Here is a 21440-nt window from a genome sequence, read left to right as displayed (position 1 = left end):
TCTAGTTCCGGCCCCGCCCCTCTCGGCCTCTCCCGGGAAGGTGGAGGCGCGCGCGGAGAGCTGGGAAGTGTGGGAGGGGTGGGGCTCTTGGGCTCCCTAAAGAAATGGGATATGGCCTGCGTATTGGCTCTGACCTATTCCAGCCCGCGGACTTCCCAGGAATAAAGATGGCCGCCCGGGCTAGGCCACCCAACTTGAAGCCTCTTCGGACGCGACGCTGCCAGGCCTCCGCGGGGCCTCAGACGACCACATGTCAATCAAAGGTGAGGTTCCGCCTCCTCTGTCTTGTAATTGGTGGTCACGCCGCTCGGGCTTTGCCATTGGCTGATCCGTACAGGAAAAAGGCGGCTTTGCAGAAAAGGAGCGGCTTCGCTGCGGATCGGTGTGGAGTACTCACATTCCTCCGGCTGAGTGAGATCGCTTTCCCTGTGGAGAGCGGTTGAAATGCGCAGCTTTCCCCAAACCTGCGGAGTGTCCGCCTAGGGAGCAGCTGGAGCAATGATGCGCTGGAGGGCGTGCTGGCCAACCCGGCTTAGAGGTCTTATGTCCTGACTTCAGCCAAATGCCAAGGCAGTGAGCCTTAGAGGGGTCCCGCCTGGCCCGAGAGGAGACGGTTTGGCTGCACCCCACTTTCTGCGACGAGCCAGGTTGGAGCTGGGGTTAGACTGGGACTGCTGGACCTTTCCTTCCACCCGCTAAGCCTGGTGCCAGGCGCTTTGATTAGGTGAGAGGAGACAAATGCATTATCGGTAGAGCCTGCCCTGAAGGACAAGTAGGGATGGAAGACATTTCAAAATATTACTTTTGGAAAGAAATGAAGGCTCCAGAAGAAAAATTCGAAAGTGCTGTTTTGATGGGAAGATAAACCAACAGCAGGGCAAGTTGGTTTCCTCTCCCCTGCTGGCTAGTAGCTGTGTTTTCAGAGCTGTGTTACAAAAGCAACATGGCCCCCTTTACTTTCACCTCAGTAGGGTGTTCATTTCGGGTGGGGGGGGGGATACTGAAACATAAGAGATGACTAAGCCCCTAAAAGGTTTACAACACACGGAGAAGAGAAGAAAAATACTTGTGAAACAAGTCAAACAATTCAAGACAGAACACAGTTGGGTACTAAATTGTGGCATGCCAACCAAGGGTTTTGAGATGCAATCAGAAAATCGAATGGAGAAAGAAGTATTTAAGAAACTCTCACAGGGAAATTGGAATTTCAAGGAGTTGGCTGGGGGAAGGAGAAGAGAATCCCCATGGTAGGCATCCTCTGTTTCAATGAGCAGTAAATTCTAAGTTCAACTGTGTACAGGAGTGTCCCTAATGGTGTTTGGCTTGAGGGCATTAGTATTTTTTTTAATTATTTTATTGATTTTTTACAGAGAGGAAGGGAGAGAAATAGAGAGTTAGGAACATCGATCAGCTGCCTCCTGCACACCTCCTACTGGGGATGTACCCACAACCAAGGTACATGCCCTTGACTGGAATCGAACCTGGGACCTTTCAGTCCGCAGGCCAATGCTCTATCCACTGAGCCAAACCAGTTAGGGCGAGGGCATTAGTATTTATGAATATGCCCTAACCGGTTTGGCTCAGTGGATAGAGCATCGGCCTGTGGACTGAAAGGTCCCGGGTTCGATTCCGGTCAAGGGCATGTACCTGGGTTGCGGGCACATCCCCGGTAGGAGGTGTGCAGGAGGCAGCTGATCCATGTTTCTCTCTCATCAATGTTTCTAACTCCCTATCCCTCTCCCTTCCTCTCTGTAAAAAATCAATAAAATATATTTTTTTAAAAAGTATTTATGAATAGGGTCGGAGACAGCCTGTAGAGGAGAAAATTGATCACATTGAGAATCTGTGCAAAGTAAGAAAGGCCAATAAAGGGGGAAGTTGAATGGCAGGCAGAATTCAAATTTCATTCATTCTACTGACATCAAAAACCTACTCTGTTCCTGGCACTATATCAGTCAAAGAGAATGCTGAAATAAAAAATGCTCTTTGCCCCCATGGAGTGTGACTTTTAATAGACAAGTAAACCTACAATTGTTAATGGTGAATGGCACCAGATGTTAGACCATGGTCCTTGAATTTTAGCTGAGAAAGAATTCAGAGCCAAGACTCAAATACAATCAAAAGTTTATTTGGAAAGTCACAGAGGTAGAACAAGTGAGCTGTGGAAGAAGTGAGCCAGCTGGGCTGTATGGGCTCAGAAAACAAGTTACAGAGGTAAAAGAAGGGCCCTTGGAGCTTAGAAGAAAAAGGCAAAGAAAACCCATCTGGGGGAAAGAGAGGAGGAAAAGTGAGGGCGTGCTCAGGCTTGGGAGGGAGAGCACTGAATTCTTTGAGGATTTTTACCTGCTTTCCAAAGGTGGGGATTTCAGGGGAGGATCTCAATAAAATATTCATCAACTTTTCAGGTGTGTCCCCTCAAGGTCATAGTCTGCACTGATAGTCATCACAGCTGGTCCTGATGTCAGCCATGGCGTCACCCTGGCTGGCCTTGCTGCTTTTCTGGGTCTGGAGCTGAAACACAAGTGAGGCCTAGATGTTATCTCTAGTTTGACCAAAACTCTGTCTGTCGTCAACAGACCCGAGGCTTCGTTCTTAAGATTTTTTGATGCAGGTCAGAACCTCATTGTACTGAGGGCTTAATGCTTAAGGAAGTGGTCATGCAAGGGCTTGTCTGGGAGTCCTATTTTCTAGCCCCCTACTTCCTCCTCTAAGGGACTATATGGCATGACTAGTATCATGCCAGGGGAGGAAAAGTTAAGGGAAGATCCTAACCTCATGACCATCGACGTGAAAGGTCAGGGAGACAAATCGCTTGATCAATGATATGCAATTGTCCGTTGCTATGCACCTGGGGGCTTTCAGCCCTGGTGACTTTCTGTAATTGGCCTATCGCTCCTACTCGGCTCATGCCTGTCTGACTACCATAGAGTGTGATAAGCTTAGTGAGAGAGGGAGCTTTGGGTTTTGGTGGGATGGGGGGCCGAGAGAAAAGTCACTTTAAGCTTGGAGTGGCGTAAAGAAGGGACAGTGTCAAGGAAGTCTTCCCAGAGGAGGCAACACTTAAACTGAATCTTGAGAGATTGACGAAGGAGAGAGGGGAGGGAGAAATGGAAAGGCATGGAGGCAACAGTTAGCCATGATGGATTCATGAGCAAAGGAAATGTCCTGCTTCATGCTCGGTTTCCCCAGAATCTGTTTTTAGGATTGGGGAGTTTTCCCTGGTGGACTAAACAAACTACAGGTGGCCAGTGGAAACCTTCCTCACCTGCTAGGAAAGACCTTTGTTTCAGGTTGTGCTTTGGGGCATTCTTACCCTGGGTTTTGCTTTGCTTCCCCCAGAAAATAACTGTCTAGGGGCTTGATGTCATTCATTCCCATCTGGTGAGCCATCAGGTGCAGGGTGGACAAAAGCATTTAATACATATTTTTTATGCTGCTAATCAGATAATGAAGTGAATGGTGCAGCATTGCTCTGGTTTCATGCCATTGAGAGGCTGTGCCATGCAACCTTGTTTATAGATGTTTTGGTCCTGCCTGTGATACAACCTTTGACATAAGGCATCACAAGGAAAAAAAAAATAATAAGGCATCACAAGGCAACTCATTCAAAAGTTGCTGGTGATAGCAAATAAAGGTCTCGTGTTCACACTGGAAGCTGGGCAGACCATGAGCATGACCCTAAACAATGCCAGTTTTTTTGATCAGCAAAACAATATGTGGCTTAGGTGTTTTATCTGGAACAAATGATATAACACAGTGGTGTAAGAGCATTGTTCTTAGACTATGTGATCTTGGGTTCATTATTTCACTTTTCTATGCCTGAGTTTCCTCATCATAAAATCACGGAGAGGGATGAGGTGGCTCAGATCTCTTTCAGCTTTAAAATCTGTGATCTTGTGACTTGCTGTAAAAGCGACAGAAACCAGTGACCGCTTTGAACTCTGGCCTCCCTGCGGGAAATTTCCATCTAGTAGGAACCATTTTCCCGGTGCAGACTGACACACGACTCTGATTCTGACCAAGCTGTCTGTGGATCCAAACGTTCTGCTGAGACTGCAAAACCACCTATAATCCACGTGGATGGTGTGTGCAGGCTTCCCACACAGAGTTACTGCATCCAGTGGTTTGCAAATGACAGCCTCAAGGATTCTGCAGAGCTTGCAAGGAACTGAAGTCGAAATTCCTCCTAAAGGATTGGAAACAGACTGAATATAGCATTCAGAGTCCTTGCTGCTTGGCATCACCAATACATATTTAAGTGCCCAAATATAAATAAATTTGTAATAATGCTAAATGAGGGCATGGCTCCCACCCTCTGGGAATAGCACTCATTTTCAACAATACAATTTTGGGTAGCTTTGGAGGTGTCAGACATCTGTGTAATTACCAAAAAAAACCTGCCTTCTGTCTACCATGGGGGAAAAGGCACCATCTCCACAATAAATCAGCATCCTGTCCTGGAATACCGTAGGTCCAGGATGCAGGAAACTTCTCCAGGCAGCCAGATTTTCAGGGCAACTGCCAGAGTGCTGAAATACTATACGGGTAAGTGCTCTGCAAACTGTAAAGTGTTCCACAAATAGAAGTTATATTATCTCCTTGTGAAACGTTACTTACTGATAAGGTCTAATAAAGGTAGTGAAGAAGCTCTTCGCTGTTCTCGCCAGTCAGATAACCATCATGGAAAGAACAGAGACCAGAGAATCAGGAACCAGAGAGTCAGACACCGGGGTTTGAGTTCTGGCAGTGCCTTCTGCTCACTCTTCTGATGCCAGAGGGCTGTTCCAGGACTGCAGGAATCCCAAGTGACAGAAATAAAAATGGTTCCCTCTGTGTGACAGCCAAGCCAGTTCCCTACGCGTGGGTGAGTCATGTGCTAGTGGGACTGGGAGAACATTTGCATTCCTTCCCACTCCCCTCTTCCCACTCCCCTCTTCACTGCCCTGTTTTGGCTCCTGTGCCTACTATGACATCTTAACTCTAAAAAACTTGCCCAAGGAACCCCAGCTAAGTTTGTCCCCATAAAGCAGTGGTTCTCAACCTTTCTAATGCCGCGACCCTTTAATACAGTTCCTCACGTTGTGGTGACCCCCAACCATAAAATTATTTTCGTTGCTACTTCATAACTGTAATTTTGCTACTGTTAATGAATCGTAATGTAAATATCTGTGTTTTCCGATAGTCTTAGGCGACCCTGCTAGCGGTTCTCAACCTGTGGGTCACGTCCCACAGGTTGAGAACCGCTGCTATAGAGGAAGGCAGTGAGCTGCCTGGGTAACTGCGGTTCTTACTGGTGAAGCCAATAGCTTTGGTGGTGGTGGTGTGTGTGTGTGTGTGGGGGGGGCGGTAATCTTGGTACAATCTACACGCATCCTCCCCAATACTCAAAACTCTGAGTGGACATCCTCCCAGGCACATTTACTGTATGCTACCCTTTGTGTTTGACTATCCCTGTGTCATTAGGCCCCAGAGTCTGAGAGTTTTGTCATAATTATAGGCCGTCTAGAAGTCCAAGCCACATGTAGGCTGCTGATCCATTCTGCAAAGAGACGCATTTGTGGAACTGGATGAAGAGAAACTCTGAAAGTCAGCCTGCTTTTCAAGTTCAGGAAGTACTTTACTAGATTTCCAAGGCCCGTGGCCGGCAAACTGCGGCTCGCGAGCCACATGCGGCTCTTTGGCCCCTTGAGTGTGGCTCTTCCACAAAATACCACGGCCTGGGCAAGTCTATTTTGAAGAAGTGGCGTTAGAAGAAGTTTAAGTTTAAAAAATTTGGCTCTCAAAAGAAATTTCAATCGTTGTACTGTTGATATTTGGCTCTGTTGGCTAATGAGTTTGCCAACCACTGTCCAAGGCTAACCGCTGTAGCCCTCTCCAGTCCAGTGGCGTGAGTTGAATGGCGGTCCTTGAAAAGATGTAGCTACCTCCCGATCTCCAGAACCTGTGAATGTTACTTTATTTAGAAAAGATCTTTGCAGATGTAGTTAAGGATTTTAAGATGGGAGCCTGTTGCCTTCTTTGTAAACTGGGAAGAATAAGTCCTAATGGATCGGGTTGTTGAGAGGCTTAAGTGACCGAGAGCTGAGCAGATGCCTGTGTGCCACAGACTCTGCAAACGCATGCACTCCCACTTCGCCACCCTGCGCCCTGCCTCCCCACAGGCACAGAGCTGCCATTATCAGAGTAGGCCCTACATCCAGTGGCCAAGTGTCCTTATAAGAGTGAGACAGAAGAAGATGAGACACTGATACAAAGAGACAGACTGACATGAAGATGACCTGAAGACAGAGGCAGAGATTGGAGTGATATGGCTATAAGCCAGGAGATACCAAAGATCATCAGACTGTCAGGAGCCATCAGAATCTAGAAGGACAAGGAAAGACTTGGGGAGGGAGTATGGCCCTGCCAACACTTTTTAAAAATATATCTATTTTATTGATTCTTTACAGAGAGGAAGGGAGAGGGATAGAGAGTTAGAAACATCAATTAGAGAGAAGCATCAGTCAGCTGCCTCCTGTACACCCCCTACTGGGGATGTGCCTGCAACCAAGGTACATGGCCTTGACCGGAATCGAACCTGGGACCCTTCAGTACCCAGGCCGACGCTCTATCCAGTGAGCCAAACCGGCTAGGGCCCTGCCAATACTTTGATTTTGGATTTCTGGCCTCCAGAACTGTAAGAGAAGACATTTCTGTTGTTTTACGCCCCCCAGTTTGTGGTCATTTATTTCGACAGCCCGAGGAAACTAATAAACCCAAGCCCGTGGATGCTCAGCATCACCAAGTGGGAAAATCTCACACTGTGTTGGGGTCAGACAGCCCTCACATTCCCACTTCGTAGTTGTGTGTTTGAGCTAATCTTAGCACCTTCCTGAGCCTGTTGTCTTCTTTGTAAACTGGGAAGAATAAGTCCTACTGGACTGGGTTGTTGAGAGGCTCCGGTGACCAAGTGCTGAGCAGAATGCCTGTGTACCACAGACTCTGCAAACGCATGCACTCCCCCTTTGCCACCCAACCCTGCCTCCCCCCAGGCACAGAGCTGCCTTTCTGAGGTTGAGTTGCACGGTTTCTTCACCTTCCCCCAGGTCTTGGAGCTCATCCATGATGTCCAGAATAGAACGTGGCCCCGTCTTCTTGACACAATCATTTGGACATCTCCTCAGTATCTCAAACCTAATGTGTCCAAAAGTAAAGTCTTGATCTTCCTTTCTCCTCCTGCCTCTTTCACATTCCACCCATCTCAGTAAATGGCACTTCAAGCTAAAAACCAGGGAGTCATATTTTTCCTTTGTTTTCATTTTTTTAAAGTATATTTTATTGATTTTTTTACAGAGAGGAAAGGAGAGGGACAGAGAGCTAGAAACATCGATGAGAGAGAAACATCGACCAGCTGCCTCTTGCACACCCCCTACCTGGGATGTGCCCACAACCAATGTACATGCCCTTGACCGGAATCGAACCTGGGACCTTTCAGTCCGCAGACTGACGCTCTATCCAAACCAGTTTCGGCTTATTTTTATTTTTTAACTTTTCATTTTGAAATAATCTCAGACTTACAAAGAGTTGCATAAAGCTTACAAAGAAGTTCAATATACTCTTCCATAATCCCACAAATGTAACATCTTACACAAGCATAATACAATTATCAAGGCAAGGAAATTAACACTAATAACACTACTATCTAATCTACAAACTTTATGCAAATTTTGCCAAGTGCCCCACTAATGTCTTACTCTGGTCCAGAGTCCACTCCAAGATCTCAGGTTGGGAGCCACTTCGAAATATCTCTCCCCCCTTAGCATCCACATTTATTTATTTATTTAATATATTTCATAGATTTTTTTACAGAGAGGAAGGGAAAGAGATAGAGAGTTAGAAACATCGATCAGCTGCCTCCTGCACACCACCCACTGGGGATGTGCCTGCAACCAAGGTACATGCCCTTGACCAGAATCGAACCCGGGACCTTTCAGTCTGCAGGCCGACGCTCTATCCACTGAGCCAAACCGGTTAGGGCTAGCATCCACATTTAACTCATCAGCAAGTTCTATTGATTTCCCCACATCTTCAATCCCTACACAGAGTACCTGCATGGCTACCACCCTAGAAAAAGCCACTTTGTTCTTGCACCTTTGACTGTGGGCAACCTCCTCATTGGTCTCCCTGCTATTTGTCTCCTTCTAATCCAGGGATCAGCAGAGTTGAGAGTAAAGGGCCATACAGTCTCTGCTGTAACTATTCAACAGTGCAAAAGCAGCCATAGACACTTTGTAAACAAATAAGCGAGGCAGTGTCCCAAGAAAACTTTATTTGGGGACACTGACATTTGAATGTCCTGTAACCTTCACATAGCACAAAATATTATTCTCCTTTTGATATTTTTCAACTGTTTAAAAATATAAAATCCATCCTTAGCTTGTAGGTGGCCCAGGCCACAGAAACACACCGAGGTCTCTCTTCTGCTTCATTTTTGCACTCAGAATAAGACACTGCCTGTGGTGTCTCGGTTACTGCCCGTCCCGCTTACCTCCCCCTCTCACTCACCATGCCCTACCCACTCTACCCTTCTTCTCTAGGAGGTCATCTTCATGTCGTGGCCTTTGCACACATCAGTCCTTCTAACTAGAATGTTCTCTCCTAGGTCCCCTCTTTACCCAGATGACTTCTACTTGTCTTTTGGGTTTTGGGGGCTTTTGTGGGTGGAGAAGCTTAAACTTCCAGAAAGGTCTTCTCTGATCTTCCCATATTCTTAATGCTCCCTCTATTATTCTCTCAGTGCCATGTCCTTTGAATGTTTCTGTTTCCCTTAAAACACGTACCACAAAGGGTAATTATGTATTTGGGCCTTAATTTGATTTTAGCGGAGAACTCCATGAAGTCAGGGACCATGTCTGCCTTGTTTGCCTTGTGGACCAAGCACCAGGCATGGTGTCTGGCATAGTGGGTGTTCCATGAACGGCAGACAATGGAGTGGACTTTCCACTAGAATTCTTTCACCTTCCAGGAGGACCCTGTGGACTCCGGGGAAGGGCCCACACGAGCCAGGGCAGGCTTCCCAAGCAGAACCCTCCTTACACCTGGGCTATGCAGAGGCATTTCCAGTTACCCTTCCAACGAATCGGCTCCAGGCAAATTCCTGACCCTGGAGAAGTTTTCATTAAAGGCCCCACTCTGAAACCTGCTATGCATTTTCCCTCTAATGTCATCCATCTGCTGTTCTTCCTGCGTTCCAACACAGAAACAGCCTCCCCCACGGAGGTTAACCCTTCTCAATAACTCTGGGGTTGCCCGAGATCTTAAAAACATAGCTGTTGAATCAGAATACTTTATTCAGCTGCCAGTCAGGAATGCTGGGGCCATGTCCAGAGGCCAGCGAGAAAAACACAGCAGACTTCGGCCCTCTGCCCACTCTCATCTACCCTCTGCAGGGCTGCTGGAGTTACCTTTTATCTAGTCACTCTCATCCACACTGCCCACTGCCTGTAGGATAAAGTCCACATTCTTCAGCCCACCTTGCAAAGCTTCACCATTCATTCCATCCCAACCTATCTTTCCAGCCTCATCTCCCATCTGCCTCCACCCGATCCTGAACTCAATATTCTAAACATTCTAGATCAGAACTGTTCAATTCAGTTGCCAGTAGCCTCTTGTGGCTATTAAATTTTCAGTTTATTAAAATTAGATTAAATTTAAAATTCAGTTCCTTAACCACACTAATCACATTTCAGTGGCTGCAGCATTGGACAGCAAGGCTATAGAATGTTTCCATCGCTGCCAAAGATTCTATTTGGACAGCACTGTTTTAGACAATAAGACCCACTCACCATCTCCTAAAAGACTCTTTATTTTAATTATACAATCTACACATAAGTACATTCTCACTGTTAGTTTTCTAACCTTAACAAGTCTCCTTTACCAATTCTATACCTCTCACTGGAGATAATCACAGACATACATTTGGTGTATGTTCTCTCTGAATATTTTGTGTGTGCTGCACTTTGCTTTTTTCACTCAACAGTGCCTTAGAGATCTTCATATAACAACACATCTCTAGACGCCATGCATTTTAGGTGCTGCAGAGTAATCCAAAGCATGAATGAACTTTAGGTTATTTAACCGTGGCACTCCTATGGACATTCGTTTTCTGTTTTCCCTTATTGCAAGCAATTCTATATGTAAACATCTTTGTATGTCTTCATGCACTTGTACACGTTTGTCTAGAGCAGTGATGGGCAACCTTTTGAGCTTGGTGTGTCAAACTTCGCCAAAAAACTGAGCCTAACTCGGGTAGTGTTTCACTTTGGGGAAAAAACTAACTCCAAGACTCTAGTCGCAAATGTTCCATCCTCAGGAGCAGCAAATGTTTCATCCTCGGCATGCGGCCGCGTGTCATCAGAAATGGCTACGCGTGTCAGTGCTGACACGCGTGTCATAGGTTCACCATCACTGGTCTAGGGTAGACACCAAAAAGTGGAATTGCTGGGTCATATGCTAACACCCCTGGGGCTTGGCACACCCTGGTACTCCCGCCTAGAATGCCTCTCCACATGACTAATTCCTGCTCATCAAGACCCGTCAAAGGCCCTGTGACAGGCAGTCTCTTCTCTCTTCTCCCGTAGTACTTCATGTCCACAGTGAATCATTATTGTACACTTAGAGCTCTGCCTTATTTATCTTTGTATTCCCAATACCCTAGCATAGGGCTTAGCATAGAGCAAAAACTCAAAAGTTTTCTTGGCTGGATAAATGAATGACTAAATAAATAAACAAGTGAAGGCACAGGGGTTAGGACATTCCAGATGCTCAAGGTGAGTGAGTCTGTGAATGTTTTGAACTTGGGCTCCGGACCAATCTGCCACCTGGTGCCTCGAGCCAAACCACGTCTCCAGGTTTCTGTCTCTCCAGCCCTCTGACCTTGGGCATCTCATCTTGAAGTCTGTTCAAGCCGGGCACTCCACGGAGAGAGCAGTGAGTGTGCAGGGGCTCTGGCTATGGAGCATAGAAATCTGAGCCCTGGGGGCAGCACTAACGGGGTTGTCTTTCAAGGGCAGCTCTGTCTTTTTCCCCTTTGAAGCAGCTTGGTATGCTCTGGGTTTGGGTTTATTTTTTCTCCCTATGGTACCTTAGGGGCAATTAAGATCAGCTGCAACATTTCTGCTTTCTGCTTCCAGATTGAACCCAAGGGAAGCCAGATGTTTTACACCCGGCATCCACTCCTCGTGATCTCATTAACAGCCCTGCTTTCTGAGTCTCTGTGACCTGGCTTCCCCACATCCCAGGGCCTGGCTTGCAGCCTTTGTTTTTAATGGGGTTTTAATAAGTGGCTCCTGTAATTAATTTCATTCTCGTGTTTTCACACTTTCTGTCTAGGTGCCTGAAGGCCCTCAGGCACTAGGTGGGATGTTAACAGATTTTAAACAACACAAACCACCGTGACTGTCATTAGACACTACCCCAGCTCCTCTCATTTGCAGTTGTTTTACAATCCGTAATTAGCTGGGGCACAGGGCCCATTTGGGAGGTCAGCCGGTCCACCTGTCATGTAGAGGTAGAAACAGACACGGAGAGTAGGGACTTGTCCAAGACTCAACCGAGAGTGGGTGCTGAGCCTGGGTTCAGAAGTTCATCCTGCTGGGCACACACCCTTGTGAGAGCCAAGGCGAGGGCCCACTGCCCAGGTACCATTTGCCAAGCGGCTTGAGGCCTCAGACCAAAGGTCTTGGGTGCCTCACCGGGTCTTGGGGAGGCAGTTTCGCCCACTTCACCGGGACTGCGGAGCAAGCCCACCCTCAGCAGCTCATACTACCACCTGCAATTACCCTCATTCATTCCCTTCGGGCCCTTTCCATGTTCATGAGCGGATTTATCTGCACCAAGAACGCGCCAGTAATTCCGGATTTAGAAACATAATTTCGCTATTTTTAAAGCTACCGTTTAAAAACCCGCGCACACGTACTCACACTCCTCTGGGAGTGTGTGTGTGTGGTGGTGGTGGTGGTGGATGCGTATCGAGTGCGTAAGAAGAGAGAACGCGTGACCCTGGGCTTCCCAGAGCGCTGCGTCCTCCCCCCGAGGGCGCACTGCTGGGAGGGCCCCCGGGCTCTCCGGCCCCGAGCGAATTTGCGCGGTCTGGATCCGCGGAGCGCCCGGGGCGCCCGACCTCGCCGGCCTGAGCCCCCTCTCGCTTGCCAGGCGGTGCACGCGGCCGCCGGGTCACCAGCGCACGAGCGGGCGGGAGGGGAGGGGAGGCCGAGCAGGTGGCGATTAGGTCAGCCTCGGAACATTCTTGGGCCACTCCAGTGGATATAAATAACAGAGGGCAGGCTCCGAAAAAAAATGCCGGGGTGGGGATACGCGGGCGAGAAAGAAGGGATTTATTTAGGGTGGGGTGGCATCGTGGGGATCTGGAAAAATCCACCCAAGCTGGTGACCGACAAAGGCGGTGAAGGGGCGAAGGGACTTTAAAGTGGAGAGCGACACAAAATCTGGGAATAAGAACACGGAGGGGGAGGAGCTCTTGCTTTTTTTTTTTGTCCCACCCCTACCGCGTGTGGGTCCCAGGCCTCAGAATTCGACTCAGATTGGCAGGCCCGGCTGGGGTTGGAGTCCTGGCCCCGCCCCACTGCAGACCTCGGGCAAGCCGCTGAAGGTATCCGACCTCAGTTTCTGCATCTGCACAATGGAAAGCCTCCTGCTTACAAGGGGATGGTTGTGAGCGACGTCGGAGCTAACTTCTAAGAAGTCTGCGATCTGCAAAAAATGTAAGGCAGCGCAGCCCCCAGACCCCCTCCGAAGGGTGTCCCTGCGCCGCTCCCTTCCCGCTCGCACAGGTCTCCCAGGCTCTGCCAAAGCCGGGGAGGGGCAAAGCTGACATCGGACGCCCTGCAGCGGCTCGGCGCCACCCCGGGGAGTCGGCCCTGGCACTTCCCACGCGGGAGCCGCGACTCACGGCCCGCGTCCCGGGAGCCGCCGGGAGCCGCGATGCCAGCGGCCCCGGCGCCTGCGAACGGATCGGACGGTGGGGTTGGGGCCGCGGCAGCGAGGAGAGGGCGGGGCCGGGGGCTGGGCTTCCCGGGGGAGGGCCCGCAGCGCTCCGGGAGGCGGCGGTCAGGGCCCCGGAGCGTCCGGACTCCAGCGGGAGCGTGGCCGGACCCCGACTCACCGAAGCGCGCGGGGCGGACGCGGTGAGTGCTGCAGCGCGGGAGCGCGGGAAGGTGGCGGCGGGAGCGCCGGCTCGAGCCTGCCTTCCTCTCTCTCCCACTCCTGAAGTTTGCGGTGGGACCGGCTCCCGCCCCCGGAGCCGCTGGCCACCCCGCTCGGTGCGAGGACGGAAAGAGTTGCCGCTGAGCCGAGGGGGTGGCTCCTCGGCGGCGGCGGCGCGCACCCTGCAATGTCCCAGGCCGGCCGGGGGGAGGGGGCTTCGGGACTGGAGGGCCACACCATCTCCTGGGGCCTCTTCGGGGCTCCAGATCGTCCTGGGGCCCCAGAAAGGGCCTTCGCTCCCCGGCGCCCCTTTTGCCCTCTGCCAAGAGCTCCAGTTCCCGGGGCCGCTGCCCGGGCCACCATCTCGAGTCCACGGCGGGGCCCCCTCCCCTCAGCAGGGATCGGCCGGCCCCACCCCCGCCGAGACCGAGTTCAACAAGTTTGGCCAAGACGTCCTAGAAGCTCCATGGCTAGGCCTGGCCTGGCAGCTCCGCTTGGGCTCCATGGCTCTGAGTTGTGCGGCACCCGGCTGGCAAGAGGGGCCGGTCGAAGGGCGACGTCCACAGGGTTGAGAGCAGAGCCCGCCAGCCCCTGGGCTTCGAGGTTTGGTGTGGAAGCTCCGGGTTTGGAGTGCGTCATCGGGGAGCAGGCACCTCGGCCGGCAGGTCGGGTTTCCAAAAGTGCCCCTTTGTTATGCCCCTCCCAGGCCCTGCCTCCTCCCCTTTCCCCGCGCCACCCCCTTCCCCAGCCTCCCTGGCCACTGATTCCAGCCGCTGGAGCCTAGGTGTCCCTGTCTGCACCAGTCGACCGCCCCCTCCCTGCCTTCACATCAGGCTGCCGGCCCTCCGGGAGGGGCAGCTGGAAGAAGAGGCTCTTGGGTGCAGCCTGTGACTCAGGACAGGGTGGTTGGGCAGGGCAGGATGGCAGTGCTCCCTCCCAGGGCTTGCCCCCAGCTTCTGGGAAAGGGGCGGGCAGGGGTTACCTACCTGCCTCACGTAGGGAGAGTGGGTTCTTCCCTGAACCCCAGGATTCCTTGCCTTGGCCCAGGCAGCTATGAGGAGACCCCGCCAAGCCCCAGCTGACTTCTCGGGGTCCAGTTGTTGCTGACTCCCTGGGCTGGGAAGCTTTCATTATCTGCTTTCTGAGCTCCTGCCTGTGGCAGAGCGTTCTGGGGACTGTTCTGGGTCTCTGCTGAGATCGGGAGGTACAGAGTGCTGGCCCTCCTCAACGGGGGCCAAGGTGCCAGGCTCACCCCTACAGCTAGAGCCAGCCGGGGCTGTGGGGCCTGGCTGTGCCTGGGGCTTGGTCTTGTGTTTGCTCTGGGAGGCCGGAGGGAGCAGTGCCAGCCCTGCACACAGCTTGCTCTGTTCTGGGGCCACAGAGAGGGGATGGGTCGGGGGCAGCTCTCCAGGGAGCTGGGAGCATGGAAGCTGGGGCCGGCAGGGGGCTGGGGCCCCAGGATGCCTCACTGGGACAGCACCAAAGGCCGGTGATTTACAGCTGCAGCTCTGGTTCTCTTTCTGCTTGGCGAGTCCTTTCTGGGCAAATGGGACAGACTCCAGAGGAAGCCAGGTGAAGTGCTGAGGAGCCTGGTGGGGTTAGCTGCTGTGCTCTGTGCCCAGGCACCTCCATTGCAGGCCTGAGCCCTCCTGTTAGCTTAGGGGTGGAAGCCCACACAGGCCAACCTTTCCCACAGCTGCTGTAGCCGTGGGCTTCCTGGTCTTCGGGGGAATGACATTTGTGTTTTCATTCAACTACTAACTCCAGTGTCTGGAGGAACCCAAACTGGACCCTCAGGGAGTCTGTCAATGACCGCGGACAGATCCTGTGGGATTTATACCCTGACTGAGGGGTCAGAGGGGCTGTGGGAATGGGGATGGCGAGTGGGGCTGTGGACAAGTACCTCGATTTGAGTTTGGAAGAGCGGGTAAAGGTTCATCAATGTGGAGGGGGCACTGCGATGAAGCCTTGCTGGGGGGCAACAGGCACATTCCGGCCTCAGTGGGCCTGGCGGAGTCCCCTGGGCGTGCTCAGAGGAGGATGGACTTCCTTCTGGGAGCCTGAGTCGCTGCTGCGGACAGCTGAGACCCTGCGCAGCGGCAGGAAGGGAGTGGCCACGTGCCACTGTGTCCTCTAGCCCCTGGGGTGGTGGCTGTGGGCTGGAATCCGCCCTGCCTTGCTCTGTGATTCTGGAGAATACTCTCATAACTGGCCAGTCACCTCTCTGACTCCCTCGTGCTGCCTCAGACTCGGAGCCTTTTGAGGGTGGGGCTGCGTTGCTCATGACCCACAGAGCCCTGTGGGACCTCAGATGCTGTGGCCAGTTATGAGAGTGTCTCCTTGTGACTGTCAGGCCCCTCACACTGCTGTTCATTGCTTGGTTGGAGTGTTATACCAGCCCTAGCACAGAAACAGACCAGGGGGCAGAATTTCCATCTGAGGAGGGATCTGAGGCTCCCTTACGAGGGGACAGTAAAATGCACTTGTTCAAGCTTCTTGGCCCAGATAGGACTCGGGCCTCTGAGCTCTCAGCCCTTCCCAGCACAGGGAAGTGGCTGGGCACCCTCTGGCTTGGCCTCCTCTGGACAAGGAAAGGCAGCAGGACCCCGGCTGGGGCAGGCGTCCTCTTTCTCATCTGCAGGCTGGGCGGTGGGGCCCTCTGCCCACCACCCACCCCCGCCTGCCATCTAATCCCCAGCTGGATCGTATGACCTGCCTGGCATTCTCCTGGCTGGAATCTGGCTCTTCTGACAGCAGTTGCTATATTGGGGGAGCTGGGCACCGCCCTGGACGGTCTGGGTCCCCGCCCTCACCCCCTGCTTTGCTCTCATTAGCTTCAAGGCAGAGTCGCAGTGGCAGCTTTGAGAGTTGGACAGCCAGGTCCCTGAAGTGATCTCTGGGCTCCAGGTACATGGGGTGAGGTGGGGGAGGGCAGACCCAGGGCAAGAGAAGGAGCTTTGAAACTGCCGTCTTTGCCCCGATCCTGGACCCTCTTGGGGACTTCCAGACCCCGGCCTGCTAAGTCCTAGTTACAACAGCTCCTTGGGTGGCGGGATGGCCGTGGGGGTGAAGCCCAGGGATAGGAGACGGTCTCTTCCTATCCCCCAAAGCACGTGTCCAGCTTCTCTGCTTACCTCTGTCCTCCACAGCCCCAGTTGCCACCATTCCATGCTGCAGGGACACCATGGCTCCAGAGGAAGGCACTGGAGGGGAGGCCGTAGAGGGCAGTTTCTGGGAGGTGAGCAGATGGGTTTGGGGGTGGCACTGTAATGCCCACCCCTCTGGGCCCAGCCACCTGTCTGGGGCAGTTGTCTAGCTGTCAGCACCAGCTCCGGAGGGGGCTTCTCCCTGGCCACTCCGCCCTTTCCATGTACACCCCAGGCTGGCAACTACAGGCGGACAGTGCAGCGGGTGGAAGACGGGCATCGGCTGTGCGGGGACCTGGTCAGCTGCTTCCAGGAGCGTGCCCGCATCGAGAAGGCCTACGCCCAGCAGTTGGCTGACTGGGCCCGAAAGTGGAGGGGTACCGTGGAGAAGGGTGAGCCAGCATATGGGCCTAGCAGGGAGCAGAGTGCTACCAGTGTGGGGAGATCAGGCAGGGCAGTTTCTTCTTCTTTTTTTAATCCTCAACCAAGACATGAGGATATTTTCCCATTGTTTTTTAGAGAGAGTGTATGGGAGAGGGAAAGAAAGAGAGCGAGAGCGAGAGCGAGAGCAAGAGAGCGAGAGAGAGAGAGAGAGAAACATCGATTGGTTGCCTCCCATACACCACGATGGGGTGGGGAGGGGTATGCAACCTAGGTATGTGCCTTTGACAGGGAATCAAACCCAAGACACTCCGGTGCCAAGGCAGGCGCTCTAACCATTGAGCACACCAGCTAGGGCTGGGGCAGCTTCCTTTTGCACCTGTGGTGGAAGGTTGAGGCTCTCGTGTCTGCCTTCCCATTAAAGGAAAGATCCTCCTGGTACTCACGGTAGTGCTGTTAGAGTTTGCAAAGTACAGTCACGAGTTATTTTGATATTTCTAACAACCCTATGATGGAGACAGTCCTGATCTACACATTTTCTAGAGGACATTCGGAAGTCCAGAGAAGCTAAGACTTGCCTGAAGCCACACAGCTAGGAATAGCTTAAGCTGGAGCCAGGCCTTCTGATATGGGACCTTTTCACCCTAACTACCTGCCTTCCTTGGGAACAGACACTGGTTCCTCCTTTTGAGGCAACAGAGCATAGAGGTTTATGCCACAGGCCTAGATCTGAATCTCAGTTCCACTCGCCGCTGTCATGCTCTGGGCAGTAAACTTCACTCCTGTGGGCCGCCGTTTTTTCACTTGTTAACTGTTGATCATGACACTGTCTTCATGGTGGTGGGTGAGGCAAGGGTTTAGTGAGATCTGGTATGTCAAGGCACAGAGTGGGTATTCAGTAAGCAGCAGCTGGCATCATTGTTCTTCTTTGCATCCCCACTGCGTGCTTGGCACCTGGAATAGCACCCAGGGCGAGGGGGTGGGCTCGTTCCTGGTGGCTTTCCTGGCCTGGCCTAAGTCCCGTGCCTCGCTGCAGGCCCCCAGTATGGCACGCTGGAGAAGGCCTGGCACGCCTTCTTCACGGCGGCTGAGCGGCTGAGCGCGCTGCACCTGGAGGTTCGGGAGAAGCTTCACGGGCCGGACAGTGAGCGGGTGCGTGCCTGGCAGCGGGGGGCCTTCCACCGGCCAGTGCTGGGCGGCTTCCGAGAGAGCCGGGCTGCAGAGGACAGCTTCCGCAAGGCCCAGAAGCCCTGGCTGAAGAGGCTGAAGGAGGTGAGCCTGGGAGGGATGCGCCGCAGGGGCAGGCCCCTTGCTGAGTCCTCGGGCCCAGGGTGTGGTGTGCTGGGTCCAGAACTGTCCCTGTGTGTGCCAGGTTGAGGCTTCCAAGAAGAGTTACCACGGAGCCCGAAAGGAGGAGAAGACAGCCCAGACTCGGGAGAGCCACGCGAAGGCAGACAGCACGGTCTCCCAGGACCAGCTGCGCAAGCTGCAGGTGCGGGTGGACCGCTGCACCAAGGAGGCCGAGAAGGTACCGCCATGGGACGGGCTGGCCCAGCTCAGGGCTTCCTGAATGCCTTTCCCAGTCCCCAGCACTCTTCCTGCTCTCATCCGCACCTGCACCCTCTCTCCAGATTACCATTTCAAGGAGGAACCTGAGAAAAGCCGATGCTTTACCCAGGGAAAGAAACAGTGCAAGTTCAGGCATTGGGATACTTTTAGCAGTTGAGACCTTCCCAGCTCCTTTCCTTTCCCAGTGTTCCACCTGGGGCCACCTTTCATGTTGGTTGCTTTGACAGAGTGCCTTTTCCTCTAGCTCGGCATATTCAAATCTTCCCACCCCGCTGAGGTGCTGCTCAGTTTTCCACCTCCTCCACGAAGCCTTCCCTGATTTCTTCCACCCCTTATGGGTGGACCTCATCTCACTCTTCACTCCCCATCTCATCTTACTCTCACTTTTAGTCTTCACTCACCAGACTCTAAAAGCTGCTGTGCCCAAATGTCACCTCTCTTATTAGGCTGTGAGGGGCAGGAGCCAGATCTTGTGACTGGTGGCCCCTGGTGCCTAGCCCCAGGGTCTTGCCGATGGCAGGTACTCAGTAAATACTAGCGGAATCATGAGTGGAAGGAGGTCTCGTGCTGACCAGGTCCCCTCCGCTCCCACCCAGACAAAAACCCAGTATGAGCAGACGCTGGCAGAGCTGCATCGCTACACCCCACGCTACATGGAAGACATGGAACAGGCCTTCGAGACCTGCCAGGCCGCTGAGCGCCAGCGGCTTCTCTTCTTCAAGGATATGCTGCTCACCTTACACCAGCACCTCGACCTCTCCAGCAGTGAGAGGTATGGCCTGCGTGGGCATGGAGATCGGGGGAACTACTGGGTCTCTTCCACTCCCTTGGGCTGAAAGAAATTAAGGGGAGTGCAAGGGCCCAAGGCTTCCTAGTTTGAGGGTTGTGCCTCGGGCCACAGGTTCCATGAGCTCCACAGAGACCTGCATCAGGGTATCGAGGCAGCCAGCGATGAACAGGATCTGCGCTGGTGGCGCAGCACCCACGGGCCGGGCATGGCCATGCACTGGCCACAGTTTGAGGTACGTGTTCCAGGTGGGGCTGGGAGATGGGCTGGGCTCCCACTGGGCTCAGCCTGGACCTCAGGAGGGAGGCTAGGACTTGGGGTGAAGAGGTGAAGGTGATTTGGATGGCCCTGGATGCCACCACAGCCTGCAGCCCAGCCTGACCCTAAGCACTGTCCCCACAGGAGTGGTCCTTGGACACACAGAGGACAATAAACCGGAAGGAGAAGGGTGGCCGGAGCCCTGATGAGGTTACTCTGACCAGCATCGGGCCCACAAGAGATGGCGCTGTGCCCCCACCTCAGTCCCCCGGGTCCCCAGGGTGAGAGCCAGGAACTTGGCTGTTCAGCTCTGGCCCCTGTCCTGCCCTCCTTTCCTTCATTCCCTTCTCACCTGAAGTGGGTTGAACATGGGTGTCAGGGCCATAGCCAGTTTGGCTCAGTGGATAGAGCGTTGGCCTATGGACCAAAGGGTCCTGGGTTCGATTCCGGATAAGGGCACGTACCTTGGTTGCAGGCTCCTCCCCGGCCCGGGCCCTGGTCGGGGCTTGTGCAGGAGACAATCAATCGATGTTTCTCTCACATCGATGTTTCTCAATGTCTTTCCCTCTCTCTTCCACTCTCTCTAAAAATCAATGGAAAAACATCCTCAGGTGAGGATTAACAAAACAAACAAAGAAAATGGAGTGTCAGGGACCTAGGACCTACCGAGTGACTGTGATGCCAGTTTTCACGGTGGTTTAGGTTTGCCAGGGGTTTCCCACGTTCCCTCTCATGTACTGCTCATGTCAGCACTGTGTGGCAGGAAGGCACCTGAGCTCACAGGCAGGTGTGGCAGAGGTCAGGCTAGCCGCTAGACTCTTTCAGTTCTTCCCCACCTGCCTCTCCCAGGGTTCCTCCAGGGGGTGGGCCCTTGACTGTGGGTCCCAGGCACTCTCGGTCAAGGTGTTCCTTGTGCCCTGAGCCTGCCACTTCTGCCTCCCCTCTCCAGCGGTGGGCAGGATGAGGAGTGGTCGGATGAGGAGAGTCCCCGGAAGGCTGCCACTGGGGTGCGGGTGCGGGCGCTCTATGACTACGCTGGCCAGGAAGCTGATGAGCTAAGCTTCCGAGCAGGTACCCTGGGACCCCTTTCCCGTTCCTTTCCAGGCTTCAGCCTTCCCTCCCCCATTTAGTGTCTTGAACAGGGGGGTGGCAAAGGGAAGCCAGACACCTACTTTTTTAGGGTCAGTTCTCAGACTCTTAAGGTTGCTCTGGGTCCAGTCTGCAGGAGTCAGAGTGTCTGCCTCTCAAAACCTCCAGCTGGGGTCTGATTGCTGCATTCAGGGTCTGGGGTGGGGTGGCTTGCTGACTTGGACCTCCCTCTGCCTGAGCCAGGTCTCTTCCCCTAGTTGGATTCTCTGGGTTACTGCCTGCTCCCCTCAGTCCTTGACCCAATTGCCGGAACGGGGCTGGGCCAGGGCAATGGGCAATGACCAACCCCCTTTCCCCCAGGGGAGGAGCTGCTGAAGATGAGCGAGGAGGACGAGCAGGGCTGGTGCCAGGGCCAGCTGCAGAGTGGCCGCATTGGCCTGTATCCTGCCAATTACGTGGAGTGTGTGGGGGCCTGACAGCCCTGGCAGCCCTTCTGCAATGTTTCTCCGCCCTGAGCCAGAGCCCAGCTTCTGGACAGCTGGACCCGAGGGCCCTGAACCAGTGCCCCTGCTGTCCCTCTGTCCCTTGAGGAGGGAGGAAGTCCTGGGGAGTCAGGGAGGGGCGGGGCTGACTGAGTCCAGGCTGTGGGTAAATGGGAGGTTAGGAGGTCATAGAAGGGCTCAGGGTACCTAGGCCTCCCCAGGAGTGTTTGGTCTTCCCAGGAGCCATGGACCCAATTCCTGGTCTCTGTGTTTTGGGGTTCCTGGGGTGGGCTTGAGGTGAGTGTCGTTCTGAGCTAGCAACACTCTTTTGTGGCTTGTTTTAGTGTGTATTAAACTTGAAAAAAATAAAAAAGCATTTTCAGGCTTGTGTGCACCTTTTTTTTTTCATCTTTTATGATACTCCACCCTTGCCAGGCTACAGAAGTCTTCGGGAGAGAGAGGCACTGAGGGGAGGTCCGTGGGCCCAGAGAATGTTATGGGGGACGGGGGTTGGGCAAAGGTTCG

The 21440-nt window shown here is 53.1% G+C and overlaps 1 protein-coding gene across 3 annotated transcripts; it reads left to right on the top strand.

Annotated features, from left to right (window-relative positions):
• The first annotated feature begins 45 nt into the window (after window positions 1-45).
• On the top strand, window positions 46-21299 carry PACSIN3 (protein kinase C and casein kinase substrate in neurons 3). 3 transcript variants are annotated; one of them, XM_079787716.1, is made up of 11 exons: window positions 46-263; window positions 16038-16110; window positions 16353-16441; window positions 16585-16741; window positions 17767-18002; window positions 18103-18258; window positions 18896-19071; window positions 19201-19321; window positions 19489-19625; window positions 20294-20415; window positions 20794-21299. In XM_079787716.1, exons 3-11 carry the CDS (start codon window positions 16388-16390, stop codon window positions 20907-20909), a joined length of 1275 nt encoding a protein of 424 aa, XP_079643842.1. In that variant the 5' UTR covers window positions 46-263; window positions 16038-16110; window positions 16353-16387; the 3' UTR covers window positions 20910-21299. The 3 variants fall into 3 exon arrangements, with proteins under 3 accessions (XP_079643842.1, XP_079643840.1, XP_079643841.1); XM_079787714.1 differs by lacking the exon at window positions 46-263 and adding an exon at window positions 12611-12761; XM_079787715.1 differs by lacking the exon at window positions 46-263 and adding an exon at window positions 13117-13184.
• The last annotated feature ends 141 nt before the right edge of the window (window positions 21300-21440 follow it).

The sequence above is a fragment of the Cnephaeus nilssonii genome, assembly GCF_951640355.1.
Source record: "Cnephaeus nilssonii genome assembly, chromosome: 13".
In the NCBI taxonomy this organism is placed as follows: Eukaryota; Metazoa; Chordata; class Mammalia; order Chiroptera; family Vespertilionidae; genus Cnephaeus; species Cnephaeus nilssonii.
The sequence above is the reverse complement of the archived record's forward strand: the minus strand, read 5'-3'. Positions and strand labels throughout refer to the sequence as shown.

Bases quoted from the DNA above. Each gene is read 5' to 3' on its own strand.
- PACSIN3 (XM_079787716.1), top strand. From the start codon at position 16,388: ATGGCTCCAGAGGAAGGCACTGGAGGGGAGGCCGTAGAGGGCAGTTTC. The intron at 18,003-18,102 runs GTGAGCCTGGGA...TGTGTGTGCCAG, and splicing joins GGCTGAAGAGGCTGAAGGAG to GTTGAGGCTTCCAAGAAGAG. The intron at 19,322-19,488 runs GTACGTGTTCCA...CTGTCCCCACAG, and splicing joins TGCACTGGCCACAGTTTGAG to GAGTGGTCCTTGGACACACA.